Source organism: Pteropus alecto, unplaced genomic scaffold (assembly GCF_000325575.1).
Source record: "Pteropus alecto unplaced genomic scaffold, ASM32557v1 scaffold98, whole genome shotgun sequence".
Lineage (NCBI taxonomy): Eukaryota > Metazoa > Chordata > Mammalia > Chiroptera > Pteropodidae > Pteropus > Pteropus alecto.
In genome coordinates, this window is record NW_006443570.1 from 12808842 (window position 1) to 12832743 (window position 23902).

At 32.5% G+C, this 23902-nt stretch overlaps 1 protein-coding gene and 1 pseudogene across 1 annotated transcript in view; both read left to right on the forward strand.

Moving 5' to 3' along the window:
* The window catches only part of BRIP1 (BRCA1 interacting protein C-terminal helicase 1), a 161007-nt gene extending 137356 nt beyond the window's left edge, over window positions 1-23651 (forward strand). Inside the window, exons 18-20 of the mRNA XM_006924906.3 lie at window positions 14468-14550; window positions 17147-17377; window positions 18847-23651. Coding sequence (XP_006924968.2) covers window positions 14468-14550; window positions 17147-17377; window positions 18847-19535 — 1003 coding nt within the window. The 3' untranslated portion in view covers window positions 19536-23651. The remainder of the gene's footprint in view (window positions 1-14467; window positions 14551-17146; window positions 17378-18846) is intronic.
* Window positions 5415-14459, forward strand: LOC102895376 (annotated as a pseudogene).
* Window positions 23652-23902: the final 251 nt, after the last annotated feature.

Below are 23902 nucleotides of genomic sequence, written 5' to 3' on the forward strand. Positions count from 1 at the left end.
TCAGGCGCACAGTCCCAGCGGAGCCCAGCCTTCCAACCATTCTCATCAAGGTCCCAGGTACGTGGGTGACGATGCCATCTCAGAGGTTCCAGCTGTTCCAGCCCCATTCACTCACTTCATCCCAGCTGAGTTCTCAAACACCGTGGAGCAGAGACAAACCATCTTAGCCGTGCTCTGTCAAAATCTCCACTCACAGGATGTGTGAGTACTGTATTCCACTAAGTTTGGGGGTTTGTTACATGGCAATAAATAATAATAAAAAAGAAATACAGTCACACGCCCCATAATGACATTTCGACTCACGGTGGAACGCATAGACGATGCTGGTCCCACGAGATTATAATGGAGCTGAATTTCCTGTAAGAAATGGAAGGATATGTGGTTCAGGAAAGGAATTTTTTTTTTCTCTGACGGGAGCAATATCTGTGGAGCTTGGCAGTAGATTCATTCCTTCACACTTACAGCACCTTAATTTCGAGTGCACAGATTACATCCCAGTGAGTCAGCTACTAATCTATTTCAGCACAGAGGAGCCTGTCCCTCCATCCCTACATTTTCAGAGGGCATTACAACCTCCCAGATCTAGCTTTATGGTCTTCAGAGTAGATTTCTCTAAATTCATCATTGAGGACGTAAGATTCTGTACAAGGACACAGGTCCATCCATAAGAGCTATCTTAACAAGAATTAAGTGCCACTTTAGTAATAGCTTTCTGTAGTACTGTAGAGCCAGCCTGTCTCTGTACCTTGGAAGTATTTTCAGGTCATAATAATGTAACGCATAGATAGGTTTTATTTCTTGCATCAGTTCAATGCCAGAGAAAGTTCTTTGTGCCAGGTAGGATCAATGGAACCAAAAACAAATTTCCAAAGTCAGAATATTGAGTTCTCAATTCTTCACCCTTTCCATATTAAACATCCTCTTTTTTTTTTTTTTTTATGAACATCATACAGTTCCTAATCTGACCATTGCTTCAACACGCAATAGCCAAAATCACATTGCCATGGCAATCCCCTATGTTCCTCTCCATCTTGATTTCTTATTCCTACTGATCCTTAGGTCATCTTCCACTCCCTACTGACAGTCACTGTTACGGTGATCTACACCTTACCCAACTAGTTTCTTCTTGATATTTCCAATTAGTCCAGTCCACATCCCTGTTCGTGGAGCAGCACTGACAGCTTTGTTATACTATTTCTGACCCTGTTGGAAGAAAGCAGGGGTAGGGTTTTGGGGTTAGTGTTAATAAAATCTACAGTAGTATACGGTAATGTCCTAGGCCTTCACATTCACTCACCACTAACTTGCTCGCTTACTGAATCATCCAGAGCAACTTCCAGTCCTACAAGCTCCATTCATGGTAAGTGTTCTATATTGGTGTATCATTTTTTATCTTTTATACCATATTTACTGTACCTTTTCTATGTTTAGATACATGAATATTTATCATTCTATCACAGTTGCCTACAGTATTCAATATAGTAACATGTTGTACAGGTTTGTAGTCTAGGGGCTAAAGACTATACCCCATAGCCAAAGTTTGTGTAAGTGTACTTTTGATGTTCATACAGTGACAAAATCACCTAACGACATGTTTCTCAGAATGTATCCTCATCATTAAGCAATGCATGACTGTGCATTTGTCTTTAACTTTGTCATTTATAAACCTTTTCTGCGTATACCATTGTGAGGGATGAAATTGCTTGTATGACATCACATGGCTACTAAATGGGCCTTAATATCTTGGCCCTGCCTACTTTTGAAACTTCAAGACCTGTTTTTTCATCCTTATACCTTACTTCTATCCACTGACTTTCTCACTATTAAACATAATCTCACTATTAAACTCAAACATGCCATATATTTTCATTATTCTCTGCCTTAGCGTACAAGCTACCATACAATTATTTTGGCAAGTTTACCAATCAGAACCTAGTTGAAAATCATGTCCTTTATGAAGACTCTTTTTAATTCTCCAACTAGAGCTATTTATTCCCTAGGAGACCCATAGCATTTTATACATTATCTCTATTATAGCATATATCTCATTGTATTATAATAGCCTGCTTATATTTCTGTCTCCTTCCCTAAACATGTATTATACATTTTTGCATACTCATCGACCAATTATGGCTCAGGTTGGGATACAGATGCTCAATTAATCCTGGTTGAATCAGTGAAAAATGCCATGTTCAGTGCTTTTCTTACTATACCATGTTGGCCAGAGAGCTTCTAGAGCCTCGAAATATACTTTTCTAGAATTTCATAAAAAACAACTATAGTTTTAGTATGTTATTAATTGAAAAATGGGTAGCCCAACTGTCGTACTGATTTTCAGGGAAACAATATCAACTAGTAACAATTTATTATAAAGAAACATGTCCATTTAAAAATCAAGTGAATGTTCTTGAAATCATTTTTCCTGATGATCTTCTCTAACAAGGGAAACAAGTAAAAATAAACAAATGAGACTATATCAAACTAAAAAGTTTTTACACAGCACAGGAAACTGTCAACAAAAGTAAAAGACAACCTACTGAATGGGAGAAGATATATGCCATTGATAGGACTAATAAGGGGTTAATATCCAAAACATATATATATAAACTTATACAACTAAACACCAAAAAAAAAAAAAAAAAAATTCTAATCAAAAATGGGCAAAGGACCTGAATAGACTTTTCTCTAGAGAGGACATACATATGGCCAATAGACATATGAAAAGATGCTCAATATCACTAATCATCAGAGAAATGCAAATTAAATCACAATGAGCTATCACCTCACACCTATCAATGGCTATCAAATCAAAAAACAACAGATACTAGTGAGGATGTGGGAAAAGAGAAACCTCGTGCATTGTCGGTGAGATTACAAATTGCTGCAGCCGCTATGGAAAACAGTTTGGTGGGTCTTCAAAAAATAAAAAAAATATTTAACTACTTTGTGACCCAGCAATTCCTCTTCTGGATATTTATCCAAAGAAATTTAAAACATGAATTCAAAAGGTATATGCACTCTCATGTTTACTTCAGTGCTATTTATAATAGCCAAGATATGCAAGAAACCTAAGTGCCCATCAATAGACAATTGAATAAAGAAGATATGGTACGTATATACGATAGAATATGGCTCGGCCATAAAAAATAAATTAAATCTTACCATTTGTAACAACATGGATGGACCTAAATAAAATAAGTCAGAGAAAGACAAATACCATATGATCTCACTTATATGTGGAATCTAAAGAATAATGAACAAACAAAATAGAAACAGACTCATAGATAACAGAAAACAAGCTGATAATTGCCAGATGGGAAGGAGATTAGAAGGTTAAGTGAAAAAGGTGAAGGGATTAAGAATTACAAATTGGTAATTACAAAATAGTCACGAGGATGTGAAGTACAGCATAGGGAATATAATCAATAATATTGTAATTACCATGTATAGTGCCAGGTGGGTACTAGACTAATTGGGGAGATCGCTTTGTAAGTTATGTAAATGTCTAACCACTATGCTGTACACCGGAAACTAATATAAAATAATATTGAATGTCAACTCTAATTGAAAATAAAAATCATCTGATCTCGGACGCTAAGCAGGGTCAGGCCTGGTTAGTGCTTGGATGGGATACCACCTAGGAAGACCAGGTGCTGTAGGTGTTAAAAATAAAAAATAAGGGATTGTAAGCTGATAAGGTCCTTGCAATCTAAAACTCATAATGTGTATTGATTGACATAAATACACATTGATGCATATTGTGCACTCAGGAACTCTTATAAGGGATATGTCTAATGGGTCTAAAGTAAACAGAAACAAATCGAGTTTAAAAAAGTGTTATTTTTTTTAAGCCCACCTGGGACTACTAAAGTATTTGAAGTAATATAAGTCCATGAAATGTAATAACAGCCTTTGGGAATGTACCACATGGTTTTGTGAACAGGTTACAACTGCACTATGAGTTTCTTAACAGGTCTGCTTTACTAAAAGTATAATCTTTGTTTCAAGTGGGCATAATTCATGTGAGCAAGGCAGTATGAAAACAATGGGAAAATGAATGGATAAAACCTTTTTCTCTGAACTATTTTGTTAACTTAATTGCCTTTCCACCATAGGACACTTTAAACATAAACTGTAGTGGAATCAAAATAGAGTGGCATCCTGACTTTTTATTGATTTTGAACACTATTCTGTAATACTGACAATATCCATCTTTCCATTCTCCCCACTTTTATGGTCTGATGCCTTGGAACTTATGGGTTACTTAAAAATGATGTCAAAAAAGAATGTCATATAAAATTTAGATTTTTAAAGTCTCTGTGGAAAAATTGAACATTTTTGTTAATCTTCACCCTCTCTTAAAATCCCATGATAGTAAAGTAATAATATCAAATCTACAAATTTAAAAAGAGTGGGAGAGGGGACAGTGACAGATGAGATGTCAACAAATTCTGACCACTGGAAAACAGATGAATGATTGATTGACTAAGCAGGCAAGAGAAAGCTGAAATTTAAATCCACAGTTGTGAAAGTTAACAAGATCCTCCAGATTCAGGCATGGAAAAGCTTAGGACTTGGGGCACTCTAAAGTTTCAGTTAAAGGTTGGTTGCAAGGTAGTATAAAAAAGTAGTTAGACAGCCCCCTCCCACACCCAGGTTTACTCTCTGGAGAGATTAAACTAGAGTTTATATATTCTTCAACTTCAAGTACAGCCAAGGATGCTGTACCTATAACCCCCACCCACGTACACAAAACTGCCAATCAGTTTTTCAGTGCCTTACTCTTAAATAAGTGCAAAGAGCCTTCAGATATTCAAAGAAAATCTGTAACATGAAAAATAGAGACCAAAACAATAGCAAAACAATACCAACAAAACAAAAGCAGGTCGGAAGAACTTGTAGAAAACAGAAACAGTTCAATAGAACAGGAGTTGGCAAACTTTTTCTCTAAAGGGCCAGACAGTATATAGTTTAGGCTTTTTATGCCACATACAGTTTGTGTCCATATTCTTCTTTGTTTTTTCTTTAACCCTTTAAAAGTGTAAATGCCACTTCTACCTTGTAGGCTGTATAAAAATAAGATATAGGCCAGATTTTCCATGGGTTTGCCAACCCTGGATAGAAGAAAACAGAGAAAAAAAGTATCAGTAATATCTATAGAGTGGTAAGATAGTGCCGCCATGAACGAAAATAAGAAAAAGCTCCTAGATATTAACATGATAGCAACAAATTTTAAATGCAGAATTGGGCTTAGAAGATAAAATTGAAATTTCCCAGATTAAAAAGAGAGATAGGAAATAAAGAACTAGAAAATTAGAGGATCAGTATGCAAGAGCCAACTTCTGATAAATAGGGATCTATATGAAGAGACTACAGAAAACAGAGAAAAGAAAGATGTCAAAAAAATAAGAAAAATGCCAAGAATTAAAGGACATGTTATGATTGAAAGAGCCCAATCAAGCACCAGTAAAGGGGGAAAAGCTACAAAGCACCTCGCTGTGCAGTTTCAAAGTACCTGAGGTAAAGAAAAGGTCCTAAAACTTTCTAAAGAGAAGAAGACAGGTCTCATACAAAAGTTATGTGAATCAGACTTCTTGAAAACAACACTATAAGCTAAAAGATAGTTGAATATTATCTTCAAATTTGTGAGGGAAATTTTTAATTTAGAATCTAAGTTCTGTACAACCCAAGTGATTTATAAACTGTAAGACAGAAAAAGCCTTCGGTGTGCAATGACCTGAAGTGTGCTTCAAATGCACACTTTCTCAGCATGTTACTGAAAGATATGCTCCATCAAATAAGAGAAAATTCAGAAAGGAATATCAAGGATGCAGGAAACTGGAGTTTCAACCCAGAAGAAAGGAAGAGAATTCCCAAAACAAATCAGGAAGGGAAGGTCCCGGATGACAGCTGTTCAGCAGTCCCATAATAGTTTAAATTGGTTTCTGAGTGAGAAGAATACAGCTGTGGCAAAGTTTGGGGATTAATTAATAATAGAAAACATAGAAAATTAAGCAAAAAAAAAAAAAAGATAGAAACAGTTATTAACTTGAGGGAAGACAAAAAAAAAGTCTTGTGCAAGAAGGGAAATGTAATAGTATGTGTGCCATGTAACTCACTTGAAAATGGTAATTCACTGAATATTGATTTACACAAGAATTGTGAAATAACTCTATTAGAGGGGAGAGGTGATGAAGTATCAGTGATATAAGATAAACACTTTCTATAAGAAGAGTCAATACATGATTTCTAAAGGTCAAAAACCAAGAAGAAGTAGTAGTAGTAGTGGTGGTAATGGTAGCAGTAGTAAAAATATTTTTTAGAAATATGGAGGTAAATGACCAGAACTACTGATAAATGAAAATCAACATATAAAAATTTCTGGGCTGCAGCTATAGCAGTACTTAATGGGAAATTTATATCATTAAATGCTTAATTTTAAAAAGAAAGGTTCCAAATTAATACACTTCTACCTTAAGAAGCTAGAAAAAGAAGAGCAAGTGAATGTAAGCAAACAGAAAAAAAGGAACTACTAAAGGTAAGAATAAGGCTACAATAGTAGATGAGATCACTAAGGCTCAGGCTGCCCGGCCTGGTGGTGTCACAATCTTCGAGAAGATCATTCACAAGCATATCTGAGCCAAAATCATTTTTGAAGGTGACCAGTGTCTTGATTTCCATGACATTTCCCTTCAAGCACCAGCACATATTCTAGTGATACCCAAGAAGCATATATCCCAGATTTCTGGAGCAGAAGACGATAATGAAAGCCATCTTGGACATTTAATGATTTTTGGCAAGAAATGTGCTGCTGATCTGGGCATGAGAAGGGTTACTGAACGGTGGTCAGTGAAAGCTCAGATGGGGGACAGTCTCTCTATCATGTGGATCTCTGTGTTCTTGGAGGTCAGCAGATGAATAGGCCTCCTGGTTAAGCATGTTTTAGGGATAATTTTGCCAGTGTATGCACAGATTGAAGAAATAATTTGAAAAACCCATACATAATAAAAGATCTTGTTGCATGGTCTGAAGAAAAAAAAAAGTAATAGTATAAATCAATGAAATTGAAAACGAAACAATAAAGGAAATAATGAAACTAGAATATCAATTTTAAAGATATCGATGAAATTAACAAACCTCTAGGTAAATCGTCAAGGAACAGAAATAAAAGCCACAAATTACCAATATCTGGAATAAAAGAGGTAAAATTACTGCATATACCTTAGGCTTTAAAAGGATAATATGAGGAAAACTCTATACACATACATCCAACAACTTAGATGAAATGGACTATTTCCCCAAAACCACAAATTACCAAACTCAAGATGAAATAGTCCTAATAGTTCTCTATCTATTATAGAAGTTTAATTCATAGTTTAAAACCCTCTGAAAAAAATCTCCACCTAGATTGGCTCACTGGCAAATGTTACTAAACATTTAAAGGAGAAGTAACACCAATTCTATATGCTCTCTTCTAGAAAGTTTACAGTAGCCTTAAATCATACTGAAAGCCAGCAACCTCCCAGCCACAAGAAGGGCTGGATCTTTTTCTTGGGGAATTGTCATTATGGAACCTGTTTGGTGATTCCCTGGAAGACCCATTCACAAGGCTGTCTTCATTTGACTTGGCTCAGAGCTCACCCAGGCCATTGTTTCCTGAAACAGTGAATGAAAACTGGGGCAAATAATAGGCTAACTAAAAAGCTTAAAGGAGAAAATAGGAAATGAGATGTCCATAAGGGGCTTTAAAATTTCTGACATATTCCTGGGACTTTAATGGGCCACACATATGTGTAGGACCAGAGATGTGAACATGCTCAGGAAAGACCTGAGGAGGCCTTAGGCTGTCACCTCTGGCTGACCTCGAGACTTCACTGAAGCAGGAAGTGAAGACTAAGGCCAAGTTGTTACTTGCCTGGCTGAGGATTGAAAGCATGTCCAAAAGCATGTGCAAATCTTCTTGGCAAAGAATGGGAGACACTGGTTTCAGATGTGTAAGGAAATCTGTCTAATTATTAACTGACCACAAAGTTGACCTAAGAATGGTCACACATGACAGAACAGAGACTTTACAGAATTACTTCAGAAAAGTCACAACCACAACAACAAAAATCCCTGAGGAGGGAGAAGAATCTGAGTTCCACAGTTTCCAAGTTATATTATTTAAGATGTACTGTTTTCAACAAAAATTATGACGTGCAAAGAAGAATGTATGCCCAGTAAACAGGGAAAATCAATCAATAGAAAATATCTTTTTAAAAGTCCAGATATTGTATTTAGTATGTAAAGCTATTTTATTTTATTTTATTTTATTTTATTTTATTATTTTATTTTATTATTTGTAAAGCTATTTTAAATATGGTCAAAGAACTAAGACAATTATGTCTAAGAAACTAGGAAACTGAGAGTGATGTCTTCCCTAATAGAGAATATTAAATAATGAGATAGAATTTTTAAAGAAAGAACTCCATGGAAATTCTGGACTTGAAAAGTACAATAACTGAAATGAAAAAATCAGTAGAGCTTCAACAGCAGTGGAGCAAGAAGAAGAAAGAATCAATTTAATTAAAGATAAGTTGATTGAGATAATTCAGTCTGAATAACAAAAAGAAAAAAATGAAAAATAATGAACACAGTCTTAGGACCTGTAGGACCTATCAAGCAGACCAATATACACATAACAGGAGTCTTGGAAAGAAAAGAACAGAAAAAATATTTGCAGAAATAGTGGCTGGAAGCTTCCCAAATTTGGTGAGAAACTAATCTACACATCTAAGAAAATCAGCAGACTCCAAGTAGTTTAAGATCAAAGAGATACATACGTAGACATGTCATAATCAAACTGAAAAGACGAGATCTGGAAAGCAGCAAGAGAAAAACAAATCATATAATGAATCCTTAATAATTTTAGCACAGTTTTCATCAGAAGCAAAGCAGGTATTCAGTACGGAGAGCAGGAGGCAGTGGATTAACATATTCAAAGTGCTGAAAGAAAAAGACTGTCAACCAAAACTATATGTGACAAAACTATCCTTCAAAAATTAAGGAGAAAGCAAGACTTTCCCATAAAAACCGAGAGAATTAAACTCTAGAAAACTTGTCCTACAGAAAACACTAAAGGGAGTCCTTTTTTAGGTTGAATTGAAAGGACACAAGGCAGTAATTCATATCCACGTGTAGAAATAAAGAACATCTGTAGAGGCAATTTCAAAGGTAAATATTTTTAAAAAGCAATATAAATGTTTTTAAAGCTCTTTTTCTCCTATCTGATTTTTAAAAAAACTGCATAAAGCAATAATTTTAAATCTGTGCTGATAAGCATTGTCTTACGGGTCTCCAAGATCACCCTCAGGTTCAATATTTCACTAAGAGCATGATAGACTCAGCATGTATAGTTGTGTGCACACCTAGAATTTATTACAGTGAAAGGATACCAAGGAAAAATCAGCAAAGAGAATAGGGACATGGGCAAAGTCAGGAAAAACCAGGCACACAGGCTTCTAAGGGTCCTCTTAGTGTAGTGAAACAGACGCACTTCATTCTCCAGAAATCAATTGTGGTAACGTGTGAAATACTGTCAGTCAGGGGAGCTCATTAAAGTATCGGTGTCTAGTGTCTTTTGGGAGTGTTGATCACATAGGCAATTTTTGCCTAGCACGTCCCAGAAGTCCACTTTTAGAAGCAAAGTGGATATTCAGTATTAAACCATATTGTTTGCACAAACATTTTTGACACAGTGAGCCTCTCTTATCAGTCAGTGATTGGAACCCTCCTGAAATCTAAGTTACTAAATACTAACCAAGTGCTGCCTTGTATGCATGGCCTTTCTAGGGTTAAACAGTTTTGCCCGCTGTTTTAACTCTTTTCTTCAGTCATACAGTGTTTAAATAAGTTAAGGCGTTTATTATAACCTTCAAAGCAAACATTAATAGCTCAAAATAATAAGAAACAAGATAATTAACATGGTATATAACAATATCTATTGTACACAGAAGAAGGCAGTAACGGAGAAATAGTGAAACAAAAAAATTAGAAATATAGAAAACGGTATAGTGGTTATTTGCAAAATAGCTAAGTAAATCCTACCTTATTGATAATTACATAAAACGTAAATGGATTAAGTACTCCAAAATCCAAAGATTGGCAAATGGATTTTTCTAAAGAAACATGATCCAACTATATGCTCCCTGAAGAGAAACACTTTATTTAAAAAACACAAATAAATGAGGATAAATGGAGAAGGAAAGACATACCATGCAACAGCAAACAAAAGAGAGCCTGTTTGGTTATACTAATATCAAACAAAATAGACTTTAAGACAAAAATTGTTACTAAAGACAATATATATTTTATAATGATAAAATTGTCACTCCAGCAAAAATATATAATAATTATAAATTTATAAGCAATAAACAAAAGGACCTCAAATTGTATGTAGTAAAAACTGTCAGAAACAGACAATTTGACAGTTATAGTTAGAGACTCTAATACTTCACTTTCAATAATAGAAAAATTAGAAAACCAACAGAAAATGTAAGTCTTGAATAACACTATAAATCAACACTTACAAACCTAACAGATCTACCATACTTCACCCTATAACAACAGAATACACGTTTTCCCAGGTGTTCATGGCACATTCTTCAGGATAGACCAGATTTTAGGCCACAAAATAAGTCTCAATAAATTTTAAGTGGTTAATATTGTAGAAAGTATCTTTTCTGATCACAGTGGAATGAAACTGGAAATCTGTAACAAGGAAAAATGAAAAACTCACATAAATGTGGAAATTAAACAACATACACTCTTAACTAGTGGATCAAAGAAGAAATTGCAAGGCGATTAAGAAAATACCTTATGATGAATGGAAATGAAAACACAGCATACAAAATTTTAAGGATATAGTGGAGGAAGTGCTCATAGGTAAATTTATAGTTGTAAATGCCTATATTAAAAATAAGATCTGAAATCAGTAATCTAATGTTTTACCTTAGAAGTTAGGAAAAGAAGGGCAAACTAAACCCAAGGCAAGCAGATCAAAGGAATAATAGAAATTACAATGGAAGTAGAGAATAGAAAAAACAGTAGAAAAAAACCAGGGCAACAAAAGGTGTTTCTTCAAAAAGATCTAGAAAGTTGACAACCTTTAATTAGACTAAGAAAAAATGGAGAAAGGACTCAAATTACTAAAATTAAGAATGGAAGGGACATTGCTACCGACTACAGAAATATAAAATATTATAAAAGAACACCTTGAACAATGGTATGACAACAAATTTGATACTTAGATAAGTTGGACAAACTCATAGAAACTGTAACACAAGCTATTGAAACTGACACAAGAAATAGAATGTCTGAATAGATTTATAACAAGTAAAGAGACAACAATTAGTAATCAGAAAATTTCTCACAAAGAAAAGCCCAGGACCAAATAGCTTCACTGATGAATTCTAGCAAAGATTTAAAGAATAATTAATGCTAGTCCTTTACAAACTCTTAGAAAAAAAACAGAAGAAACATGTACCATCTTATGAGACCAGTAATGCCTGATGCTAAAACCAATCAAAACTATGGAGCAATATCCTTACACCTGTAGATGCAAAACTCCTCAACAGAAAAGTAGAAAACTGAATCCAGCAACTTACTAAAAGTATTAAACGCCATGACCAAGTGGATTTATACCAGAAATGCAAGGTTATTTCAATGTCCAATCAATTTAGTTGGCTCAACTAAAATTAATATAATACACCATATTATTAGAATAAAATACAGAAGCCACATGACCTCAAGATGAGAAAAAAAGTATTTGACAATATCCAACATATTTTCATGATAAAATACTCAACAAAGTAGGAATAAAAGGGTACTTCCTTAACCCTGAAGGGCATCTATGACAGACCTATAGTTGATATGCCTAATGGTGAAAAACTGAAAAATTTCTGCTTAAGTTTGAGAACAGATGTTCTCCCTTACTACTTGTATTCAATGTTAGAGATTCTAGACAGGGAAATTAGGTAAGAAAAGTGCATTTTTGAAAAAAGCAAAATTATTTTTAAATTTTCAAATCACATGGTAGTCTACATAGAAATCTTAAGGAGTCTATAAAAAATAGCTATTAGAGCTAATAAACAACTTAAGCAAGGTTACAGGATACATATTCAGTATACAAAAATCAATTGCATTTTTGTACACTAGGAATGAACAATCTAAAAATAAAATTAAGAAAATTTCATTTATAATAACATCAGAAAGAATAAGATAGTTAGAAATAACTAACAAAAGAAATGCAAGACTTGTACACTGAAAACTGCAAAGCATTATTGAGAAAAATTTCTAAATAAATGTAAGTATTCCATGATGATGGATTGGAAGAGTCTCAAATTGATCTATAGATTCAATGCAATCCCAACCAAAATCCCACTGGATTTATTGCAGAAGTTGAGAAACTGATCCTAAAATTCATATGGAAATTGAAAGAGACTCAGAATAGCCACAAAACCTTAACAAAAAATAAAATTGGAAAACTGACAATTCTTAATTTCAAATGTACTGCAAAACTACAATAATCAAGACTATGTTTTGCTACATAATGTAGACATATAAAATAGGAGGTATAATTGAAGGTCCAGAAACAAACCCATACGTTTACAGTGAATTGATTTTTGACGAAAGTGCCAAGATAGTTCATTGGGGGAAAGAATAGTCTTTTTAACATATGATGCTGGGATAACTGGATATCCTATGCAAAAGAATGAAGTTAGAACCCTACCTCACACCCACACCTTACACAAAAGTTAACTTAAAGTGAATCAAAGACTGAGTTGTAAATCTTCTTGACCTTGGAGTAGGCAATGGTTTCTTAAACCTGACATCAGAAGCACAAGCAACTAAAAAAGACTAGATAAATTGGACTTCTTAAAAAAAAAGAAAGAAAAAAAAACTTTCGTTCTTTAGAGGAAACTTAAGAAATGGAAAAGACAACTCATATTGGAGAAAATATTTACAAATTATGTATCTGAAAGGGTCTATTATCCAGGATATATTAAATTCTTAGAATTCAAAAATAAAAAGACAAATAGTACAATTTTAAAATGTTTAAATAAACATTTCTCCAAAAAAATATACAGATGGCCAGTATGCACATGAAAAGATGCTTGACATTATTAGTTACTAGGGAAATTTAAATCAAAACCATAGTGAAATGCCACTTCTTATCTTCTAGAGTACATAGAATGAAAAAGACGGACAATAACAAGTGTTGTTGAGGATATGGAGAAATTGGAAATCTCATACATAACTGATGGCAATGTAAAATTGTGGAATAGCTTTGGGGAAAAAAATGATAGTTCCTCAAAAAGTTAAACATAGAGTTTTCATACAATCCAACAATTCCACTCCTTGGTATATACCCAAAAGAATAAAAAATACATATTCATACAAAAATTTGTACAAAAATGTTCATAGCAGCATTATTTATAATCACCAAAAAGTGGAAACAACCCAGATACCCATTAACTTATAAATGATTTAACAAATGGTGGTATATCCATACAGTGGAATATTATTCGGCCATAAAAAAGGATGAAGTACTAATGCACAATACAAATAATCTTGAAAACATCATGCTAAGTGAAAGAAGCCAGACACAAAATGCCACATATTGTATGATTCTAATCATAGGAAATGTCCAAAATAGGCAAATCTTTTGAGACAGAAAGTAGATTAGTGGTTGCCAGGGGTTAGGGAAAATAACTGAGGTAACTGGGAGTGACTGATAATTGGCACTGGATTTCTTTTTGGGGTGATAAAAATGATCTGTAATAGTGGTGTAGGTTGCACAACCTTGTAAATGTACTAAAAACCACTGAACTGTACACTTAATTTTTAAAAATAATTTTAATAAATTTTTTTAACAAATTAAATCCAATAATCTATAAAAAGAATAATGCACCATGACCATGTGTGACTTTCCCAGGAATGAAAGGCTGATTCAGTATTCAAATTTTTGCCAGTGTAATCCACCATATTAACACTTTGAAGAAGAAAAACCGCATGAGCATATCGATTGGTGCATATCAGATTTTTTAAATAAAATTATTCATTCATGATAAAAACTCATTAGACTAAAGGTCATCTACATAAAATCAACAACTAACAATACATAAGGTGAAAAATAGTCTGTGTGGCTAAGGAAGGTTTCGGAAAATATTTTTGTTGACTTTCAAAATAGAATGCATATAGCATTTTGAGATGTAAGTTATCAGTAGCTGGCAGAACTAGGGGAATTTTTATGCATCTACTTTGGTACAGTGTATTGAGTAGTTCCTATAAACTTGTTCATCATTGTGACTTTGATTAAAGGAATAGAACAGACACATCATTGATTTTTTTCAACCTCTGTCTCACTAGAAATTTAGCCTTTATTTTCAAAGTTGTATCTATTTTATTTTCTCTCAATTTGTCATAGGTGTATTCGACACAAAAATGATTGGGGAGCTCTTATTCTAGTAGATGATCGTTTCAGGAGTAACCCAAATCGATACATATCTGGTAAGATTCTCAGCTGGGCTTAGAGTAAGAATTAATAAATCTTTGGTATTTAATGACTTCTATTTTTAAAAACAGAGTTGGACAGAGAATTTGAATTATGAGATCAAACATGGAAAATTAATATTGACTGGAAATCTAGCCTTTTAATATTATGTGTTTACAAAAAAGTCTTTATAGAGGAGAATCTGGTTACATTGTATTACTCAATTATGATTCTTTAATTTCACAGGATGTGAAATTTGACCTAGTAACATTGAAGTAATTTAGTTAGCATTGTCAGGGGAAAAGCTGTTCCACAGAACTGAATTTTCTAAGAAATACTAAGTTTTTACATTTAACCACTCGAGCACATTTCTAAGAAATATTAAGTTTTTACATTTAACCACTCGAGTCCTTTGGCTGCTTAGTATTCTTTATTCTTTCGTTCTGGGTTATGTTGAAGTTTGTTGTGTGTTGGTTGTGTGGTTGGTTCAGAAATACTTCAGTTAGTTAGAGTTTATGTTAGAGCTAGTATTTTCTTTAAAAAAAAAAACACCATTGCATGCCACAAAATCAAATAGATGGTCATTTTTTGCCCTCTAAACTGAACAAATATTATGTACTTATTTCCCTGACTTAAGATGGTTCAACTTACAATTTTTGACTTTACGATGGTGCAAAAGTGATACACATTCAAGTAGAAACCATACTTTGAATTTTGAATTTTAATCTTTTCCTGGAATGGTGATATGCAGTAGGATACTCTAGTGATGCTGGCCATTAAGAAATAGGCTTCATGTTAGCTGTGGCCAACTGTAAGCTAAAGGAAGTGTTCTGGGCACATTTAAGGTAGACTAGGTAAGCTATGATGTTTGGTAGGTTGAGGTATTAAATGCATTTTCAACTTAGGATATTTTCAGCTTACAGTGCGTTTATTGGGGTGTACCCCATTGTAAGTCAAAGAGCATCTGTAATTTTTATTCAGCAGTAACATAGTCCCTTTAGAGTCAACACCAGGAATCTATCAGTTATTAAAGAACTGTTGGAAATATTTGCATTTTTATTATCTTTAATGCTAAAAAGTTCATACCATACTGAAGAGATAAATTTTAAATTTGTGTTAGATTTAGTTGTTTATGGGTATGGGCTATACTTTTTCCATTTCAGAGCCTAATTACTATATTTAGTTTGATATTAAAACATGTACCTGGATTGAAACAGCAAATGCTGCTTCTTTTTGTATGTAAAGCAAGCCATTGTGCTTAGGTCAAGACACAACTAAAAGCAAAATGTTAAGTGCTTACGTTTAGTCAGCAGGTGGAGCTCAGATTCTTTCAAGTTTCAAAAGCAAACCAATATTTTACATTGAAAAGGCTTTCTTTGATTACAAAAAGGTCAAAATGAAAGAGGTAACTATAATACTAAAATTTTTTAATATGGGAAAATTTCATATTTTTATTCGGTATAATTATTTTCTAGCAAACAAAAATAAAGCACTTGAAAGGAAATGTTTATTTACTTTTTCTCTTCTTGTTACAAAATCTAAAACTTAAGCTTTTATCTCATAGTTCAGATTTTTTTGAATTAAGTATTTTTCATTATTTCTGTATGGTTTTTATTTATTTTTTCTGAGACTCAAAGTGTGAAATCTTAGCTAGGTGATAATAGTACAACATATAAATTTCTTTTGATAACTAATTTTTGTTTAAATTCAGTTTGCATAAATATAGATTGATAGAAAACTCCACTGGGAAAAAAAAAACTGAAGAAATGTATTTAAAATGGAAGTATACTAGTTTGAGTTGCTTGAAGCCTCATCTTATCTTTTTCTAAACTGAAAATACCATAGTGACTTTTAAACTACTCCTAAAGATGACAGTAGTTTTAGTAACATCAGCAGAGAACATTTATTTTCTAAAAGTTCAAATATCTAAGTCTGAATTTCATTTTGAAACGAATCATACTATACTTTATATGCAATATGGTTTATTTTTGTGCAGTTTTTATATGTCACAGGGCAAATCTTATCCCTTAATACTTGATTCTTTACATATTAAAAATAATTATATAATAAATATTTAGATAGGACTCGATTTGCCTATAAAACAGTGTTATACCTTTTACCACCAGAATAGTTTAAGATATATTTAGAATTAGGGGGAAAAGGGAACAAAAAAAAAGCCTATGAGACTAGAATCTTGATTTTATTTTTACAAAAGTTATCAAATTTAGAAGGTTGGAATGGAAGATTATGTTGTTTACAACTTTTAGTTTCCCTATAATTAAAAGGAAGGCAATTCTTTTTGTCCAGAATTATGATGAAATTGAATTTGCCTATTCGCTAGTTATTCTAAACTGACAATACATTTCCCCCTTCCCACTCACTCACACTGCTTCCCTTCCTCCAGTTGACAATCACTACACATAAAGAGAAATGTTAACGATACGTGAGCATATTATACATATGAAAATAAAAATGCAAGAAAAAATGTTGAGAACCATTATATATTCTAAATTCAAGTAAATTATTTCATTAGAAAAATCTAAGGCTTTTCTTAATATATAACGTCTTAATTAAATAACCAGAGTTTCTTCCTTGGGTTCACTTTTTCCTTAGGACTTTCTAAATGGATACGGCAGCAGATTCAGCACCATTCAACCTTTGAAAGTGCACTGGAGTCCTTGGCTGAATTTTCCAAAAAGCACCAAAATGTCAGTGATGTATCCAAAGAGGACAGAAAGTCTATACAGGACGAGTCTACACTTGAAGAAGCCTGTTTGAAGAACAATACCTCAACTCATTTATTAGAAACAGCAAGTCATCTATCACCAGAAAATCCTAGAGAAGGTGAAGCAAAAATGTGTATTCAAGAACTACAGCGTCCTAAAGTGATAACGAGTCCATTTCTACCAAGTGATATCACTTCCAGAAAGGAGAAAACTATGAGAAGTTCTGTCCATTTATATTTGATAGAGAAGTCTTTCATTATATTTAGTGAAACATTTATTATGTTATAAATTAATTTCCTTAAATATGTTGGTCTGTAATACAAGGTGTTATCATAAATTAAAGAAATAGTATGGTGTATTGGAATGGGAACAAACTTTGAGAATATTTGCTGGTTTTATATCAACAAACTTTGCTGCTAACTAGCTTTGTGACCATGATGAGCAAGTCATTTAACTTTTTTGAGTCTTAATAGAAAAAAAAGATTATCTGCTACCCATCCCTCCAGGTTAGGTTGTGAAGATACAATAACGTGATAAATATCAGCATTGTAAAGTACTATACAAATGTTTCTCTAAAAGCTATATTAAAAATTGGTATAATTTATAGATATTTTTATAATATGAATTTCTTAATTTAGGAAAGTAAAAGTCATTTGTTCTAAGTGATAAAAAAAATATTTTTAAATATAATGATCTATATCAGGGATTGGCAAACTATGGCCTATGAACCAAATTTGGCCTGTCTGTTTTTGTAAATGAAGTTTAATGGAACACAGTCATGCCCATAATGAATGTTCTGTATGTATTGTACATAACAGCAGAGTTAAATGGTTGTATTATTACACTAGAACAGCATAATTAAGCAGTTGCAACAGACACAATTTAACCCACAAAACCCAAAATATTTACTGTCTGGCCTGTTATAGAAAAAGTTTGCCAAACTGTGGTCTATCTCATTGGGTATTGTTATTTTTTAAAATTTTTCAATTAGTTATTTCAATTGTTTTAATTAATATATGCTAGTAGTTTAATATATTTATTTTTAAAAACTTATTTTATAGTATATGGTTCTCTCCTAAATAAATGACATAGTGAATTCAGGGCCATTATATTAGTAATCAAGAAACCTAGGTTCTGGTCCGGGTCTGATTACTAACCAGTTTTACATCTTAGTCTTTGTGGTTATCAGTTTCCTTAAGAGAATTAGTCTAAGTCGGTTTTTCTCAATTACTAGTTAGTGGATTTTCAAGGCAAACTTTTACAGCCTGTTCCTTCCTTTACTGAGCCATCTTCCTCTTTCTTTTTACCCCTCCTTTTCTCATTCACTCCTGAAGTTTCTGGTGTGGAATTTGATAATTTACCAGGTAGCATTACAACTTCGGTTAGGAATCACTAGAGACCTAAGATTCCTTTCACAGTTAACACTTTGTGCTTTACATTCTGAGACGAAAGTCCTACTACTGCTTGGGGGTTCAGAATTATGTATTCTATACAGTTATTTTAGTATTTCTAGCAAAAATCATTTTAATATAACAATTGTAATGTTAGGAGCAGAAAGTTAACATTCTTAACTTTTTGTGTTCATAGATGATCCAGTATTATTGGAAGAGTCTACCCAGGCAGTAAAAGCAGAAAAAATTGTGATTTCCAGATCCACAAGCCCAACCTTCAACAAACAAACAAAGAGATTTAGCTGGTCTAGCTTTAATTCTTTGGGACAGTCTCTTACTGATAAAATTCTGACTACCACACCTAAATTTAGGTCATTAGAGGACTGCGCCTCTAGTTCTTCCACTTTCAAAACAGAAAAGGGATGTAAATCTGTTTTGCCACTCACTGATAAATTTGAGTCCTCGTCTCTGAAAGTGAACACGTCAGTTGGACTATGCCCTCAGTCAGAAACCATTATTCCATCAATAAAGATTGATTCCGCTCTTCTTAAAAAAGATCATTCTAAGCAGCTGCTTTGCTGTGAAGAAGCCCTGGATTCGGACATTGAATTGTCTCTAGTAAGTGAAGAAGCTAAACTTTCCACTTCAAATACAGCTTTTGAAACAGAAGCAGAAGATGACTCTATCTATTTTACACCTGAGCTGTATGATCCTGTTGATAAAAATGAAGAAAACAATGAACTAGTTGAAACTGATAGAGACAATAGATTGGCTAATAATTCAAATTGTATTTTAGCTGAAGATCTTTTTGAAATTAGGACTCTGAAAGGAGTAGACTCAGTCAGGGAAATGAAAGCTGAGGATTGCACAGACAAAGTTGAATAAACTCATGCATATTAAAGAAAATAAAGCTGATGACATTGGTAGTAATGTAAAAACAACTCATATAAATGAATTGGATTGAGGAGGAAATCATGAAATGGATATAAAGAACTTTAAACAGTCTCCTTCCAAAAATAAAGATGTGTTTCCTGGTGTTATTTAATAATACTAACTGTCCAGCTATGAAAAAATATCATGGTTATATTAAACTATCGTAAATGATAATTTATACATTGCAGAGATATATTTTTAAATTTGAGATGTATTTTTCACTTTAATTCATTGTCATTAGAGTTTTAAAAATTATGTTCAGAAATGTAAATTTCATTAATCTCAAGTTTTTGATAAAGTGATTCATACAAAATATTTTCCTCCAACAAGTCTTCCTTAGCTAAATGTCATTCAGAATTAATCAATCTGAAAGATATATAGTTGTCTAGGGCACTTTAAATTTTTCATAAATATTTGTATTCTGTAGTCTTCTTTATCTATTTGTTTTCATACTGATACATGAAAATTAATAGCTGTATAATCCAGTCACGCCTCAACCATGTTCCACTATAGATTTTGCCTCAAATTGGTCTGAGATTTTTTTAGAAATCAAAGTTTTCTTGAAAACTTTATACTAAACTGCCTACTTCTAGGTAATTAAGAATTAATTACCATGCATTTTTAATTGACATTGTTTTACATTTGTTTGTTTGATAAATTAAAATCAAGCATGTTTTAAGCAAACTTATGTAAAGTTATAAAGTGCCAAACGAAAGACTCCAAATTTTCAGTTCTAATTATTTAGCTCCATCATCATTGTGGGAAAATGACATGTTCTAGTATAAAGGCTTTAATTTTTCAACTGTTAAGAAAGAAAACTTCATGTGTAAATTTGATAAGTAAATGCAGACATGTAACTGTGGCTGAAAAATGTTCCCTTAAAGCTCAGTGAGCCTTTCTGTAAATTTTGACTTTGTTCATGTTTTTGTAAATGAAGCTATACTTCAGATAAAAAATAGTTATAAAAGATGCTCTTCTCTGACGTCATTCCCAAACTGCATTCACTGATCTTTTTCTAAGAAACATCTGTTCTATGGACATTTATGCTTCTTGTGAGTAATTTGAATTGAAATTTTATGAGCTGTTCTAGTTGTGAATGTGGTTTATTATTTTCAAGTCAAAATTCCCAGCAATCAATTTCTTTTATATTCATTTAGATAAGTGAATTAATTATACATGCATATGTTTCCTTTTATTTTGATAATGTTTAGATTGAATACAATTTCATTGTTTCTGTAGCATCGGATGTTTCAATTATAAGCATAGTTCAAAGAAATTTAAATTGATAATTTACCAGTTAAAGAATTTATAAATTGGGATATATTAGATCCCACTTAGTATTACATATTTTTTTAATTGATTAGTGAATAATAAGTTACAAAACACTAGATTAGAAGGTAATTTCTAAATTGTTTTGAATGGGTGTAACCATTTCTCCTCTCCAGTATAGTTCTTAATTCACAGATAAAGGTAGTCGGGTAGTAGAAAGAATACCAGGTGGAAGACAAGAGACTTGGGCTGTATTCCTGGCTCTGCCACTAATTTGCTAAGTCATGTTGGCAATCACTATGCCTCTTAGGGACCATTTCATCTGTGAAATACAGAACTTAGTACTGTAAAATTATGCAGATCTTTCAGCTTTAAAATTTATAATTTAAAGGAACATATGTTATTTCACTCCGAATCAATTTTCATTTGCTTTTGTTCCAAATTGAGTAAAGTAACACAAACCGTTTTATAGAAAAGGTGAAATGACACTCATCTGCCTTTAGGGCATAATTGTATGAATATGTACATAATAGCTTGGGAAGCAAAATATTTATTTTAATGATGCTGTGATTAAAGCATTTTTGGACTCTTAAGATTGCTTTTAGAAGAATTGGTAAACTACATGAGAAAAATCAAGCATATTATTTTTTAGTCATACTTTAATATTATTGTCCAACTTGGTCTCAATTCCGATCCCTTCCCTGGATAAGATTTCTTTCTTCCCAACTATAATTCCCTCCAAAGCTAAAAATTTCCATCACTTATAATGTTTGTAGAGATGTGCCACAAGCTTTTAGTAATTCCAAGAGATGTTTCAAAAATTTTCTACAGTGATGTCAGTTTTGAAACAAGTAGTCTTCTGAGATTATAACTTTGACCAAGATAATATTATAAGAAGTAAAGTACTAACCTTTATAACAGAGTAGGAGGTAGAACATTTTCATTAGTGATTACATACTTTTTAAAGAAATTACATACTTTTTAGAGAGTTAAATAAGTTAAAACATGTAAAAACATTTAAAAGAATATCTGGCACATGGCAAACCATCAATTATTAATAAATCAGTCATATATCTGGAGTGCTTTATATGAAGACTTCCCTAATGATGATGGATGGATGGACGAATGGACAGACGGATGGATGGATAGACAAAAACAATAAAGAATCGTAATATGGTAGGAAGGAAAAATTATTTGGTTTATTCTTTAAGGCTTTTGAGATGTTTAAAAGAGAAATTGTTTATCAGGTAATTTCCCTTACCCATTGAATGCATATAAAGTAATTATCTAATACTGAATTTATTTAAGGGCTGAAAGTACATAAAGCATGCAGGCCACGAACAAGGAAACCTACCAATTGGAGAAAGAACTTTCTTCATAGAAGAAAGGTACAATGTTTTCATGATTTGACCTTTGAAATTTAAATGAATCATTCATAACTTGTTATAGTTGTGTTGGAAATTAATAGCTTGCTATGCTACTACTACGTATTTAATTATTACATGGTTTTAATTTGGCACTATTTCAAAGTTCACATAGGGCTTTGTATATAGTCTTCCTTATGATCTTTCTATTCAAGACATTAATTTTTTAAAAAGGTTACCCCATATTTTTTTTCCTGCAATATGACTTTGTCATGTTATTTTTCTATAGTGAAATATATTCAAAATATTTAATTCTTTCAGATTGCTTATAAAATTTCATCAAAGTGCATGTTGTAAAATCACTTGAAAGACTAATTATGATAGTCATTTAATCTCAGTGATGTCATTTTTCGGTATACTATTACCACACGATTATTCTTGCTCAAGCTCTGTTTAATTTCAGATTTATCAATGAGCTACACAAGATTTTACATTAATCTTTATGAATTCTTGGTAGTTTCTTGTCTCCACAGAAAAATGCAGTCAATCTTTTGTAAATAGAAAGGCAGTATTAATATTGAACTTTTTGAATAATAAAAAATAAATTTAAGATCACACCAAACAACAGATGTCTAAGGAAGCTAAAATCTGAAGTGTCTGTGCAGCTATTAAACACACAATAAAGAACAGCACTTCAGGAAATAGAAATTTAGACAGATGACCTAGGCTTATGATTCTCTAGCTTTAAATAATTTTCATGCCTATGGGGGGAAAAAAAAAGAGTTTTGTTTCTTAAGCTTTCACCTGATAGAACGAGCCATTAGCTGCCTGGTTTCCTGTACTCCACAATGGAGCCTTGTTATAATATGCAAGGGATCCGAGCCAGTGGATCACCTTATTGGTGAAACTACCTAATAATGAAGTGCTTTCAGTAACTAAACTCTTGGACTAGGTCCAAACAACCCATCTTATACTAAATCCCACTCTATAATAAACAACCTTCAATGTATTAGAAGGAAAACAAAAGTTGTATGAAACTTAGTATTCCCAGAAATTAACCTTTGGAAACATAATGGTAAATACTGATTAAAAATAATATCGGTTACCAAGTCATAGTCATGTAGATATTTTAGTGCTTTTTATAACAAATTTGTATTTTTTTTTTAATCAGGCTTTCTTTTCTGAGCAATTTATATGATACCAATTCTCGTGCTTTTCTCCAAAATTTCATCATTTTACATTATTTTACATAAGTATTTATACAACTCAATATTAAAATGTTCCATTTGGCTCCTTGCTATTATAAAGTATGAGAATGTACAAGTGGAATATCATTTATGCAAACTAAGTTAAATGCCATCATCTTTTTTATGTGATTCATATGTAGTTGAAAAGATTTAAGGATATTAAATACTGATTGTTATTTCATGTCAAATATTGTCTCAGTATATATTTTTTTCAAACCATCCTGTGGTATTCATATTTAAATATTAACCATTCTTTCAAACACTGATCTCTTTTATCTGTTATAAAAATACTCAGTAACCCACCTTCCTAGTCAGGACTTTATTGTATTGCTTGTGGAACTAAATTATTACCTAAAGAAAAAGGAGATAGGATATATAAAAATTACTTTGTGCCATACTTAGTATAGGCTCACCTAAATTGCAGTAAAGATTGATATAT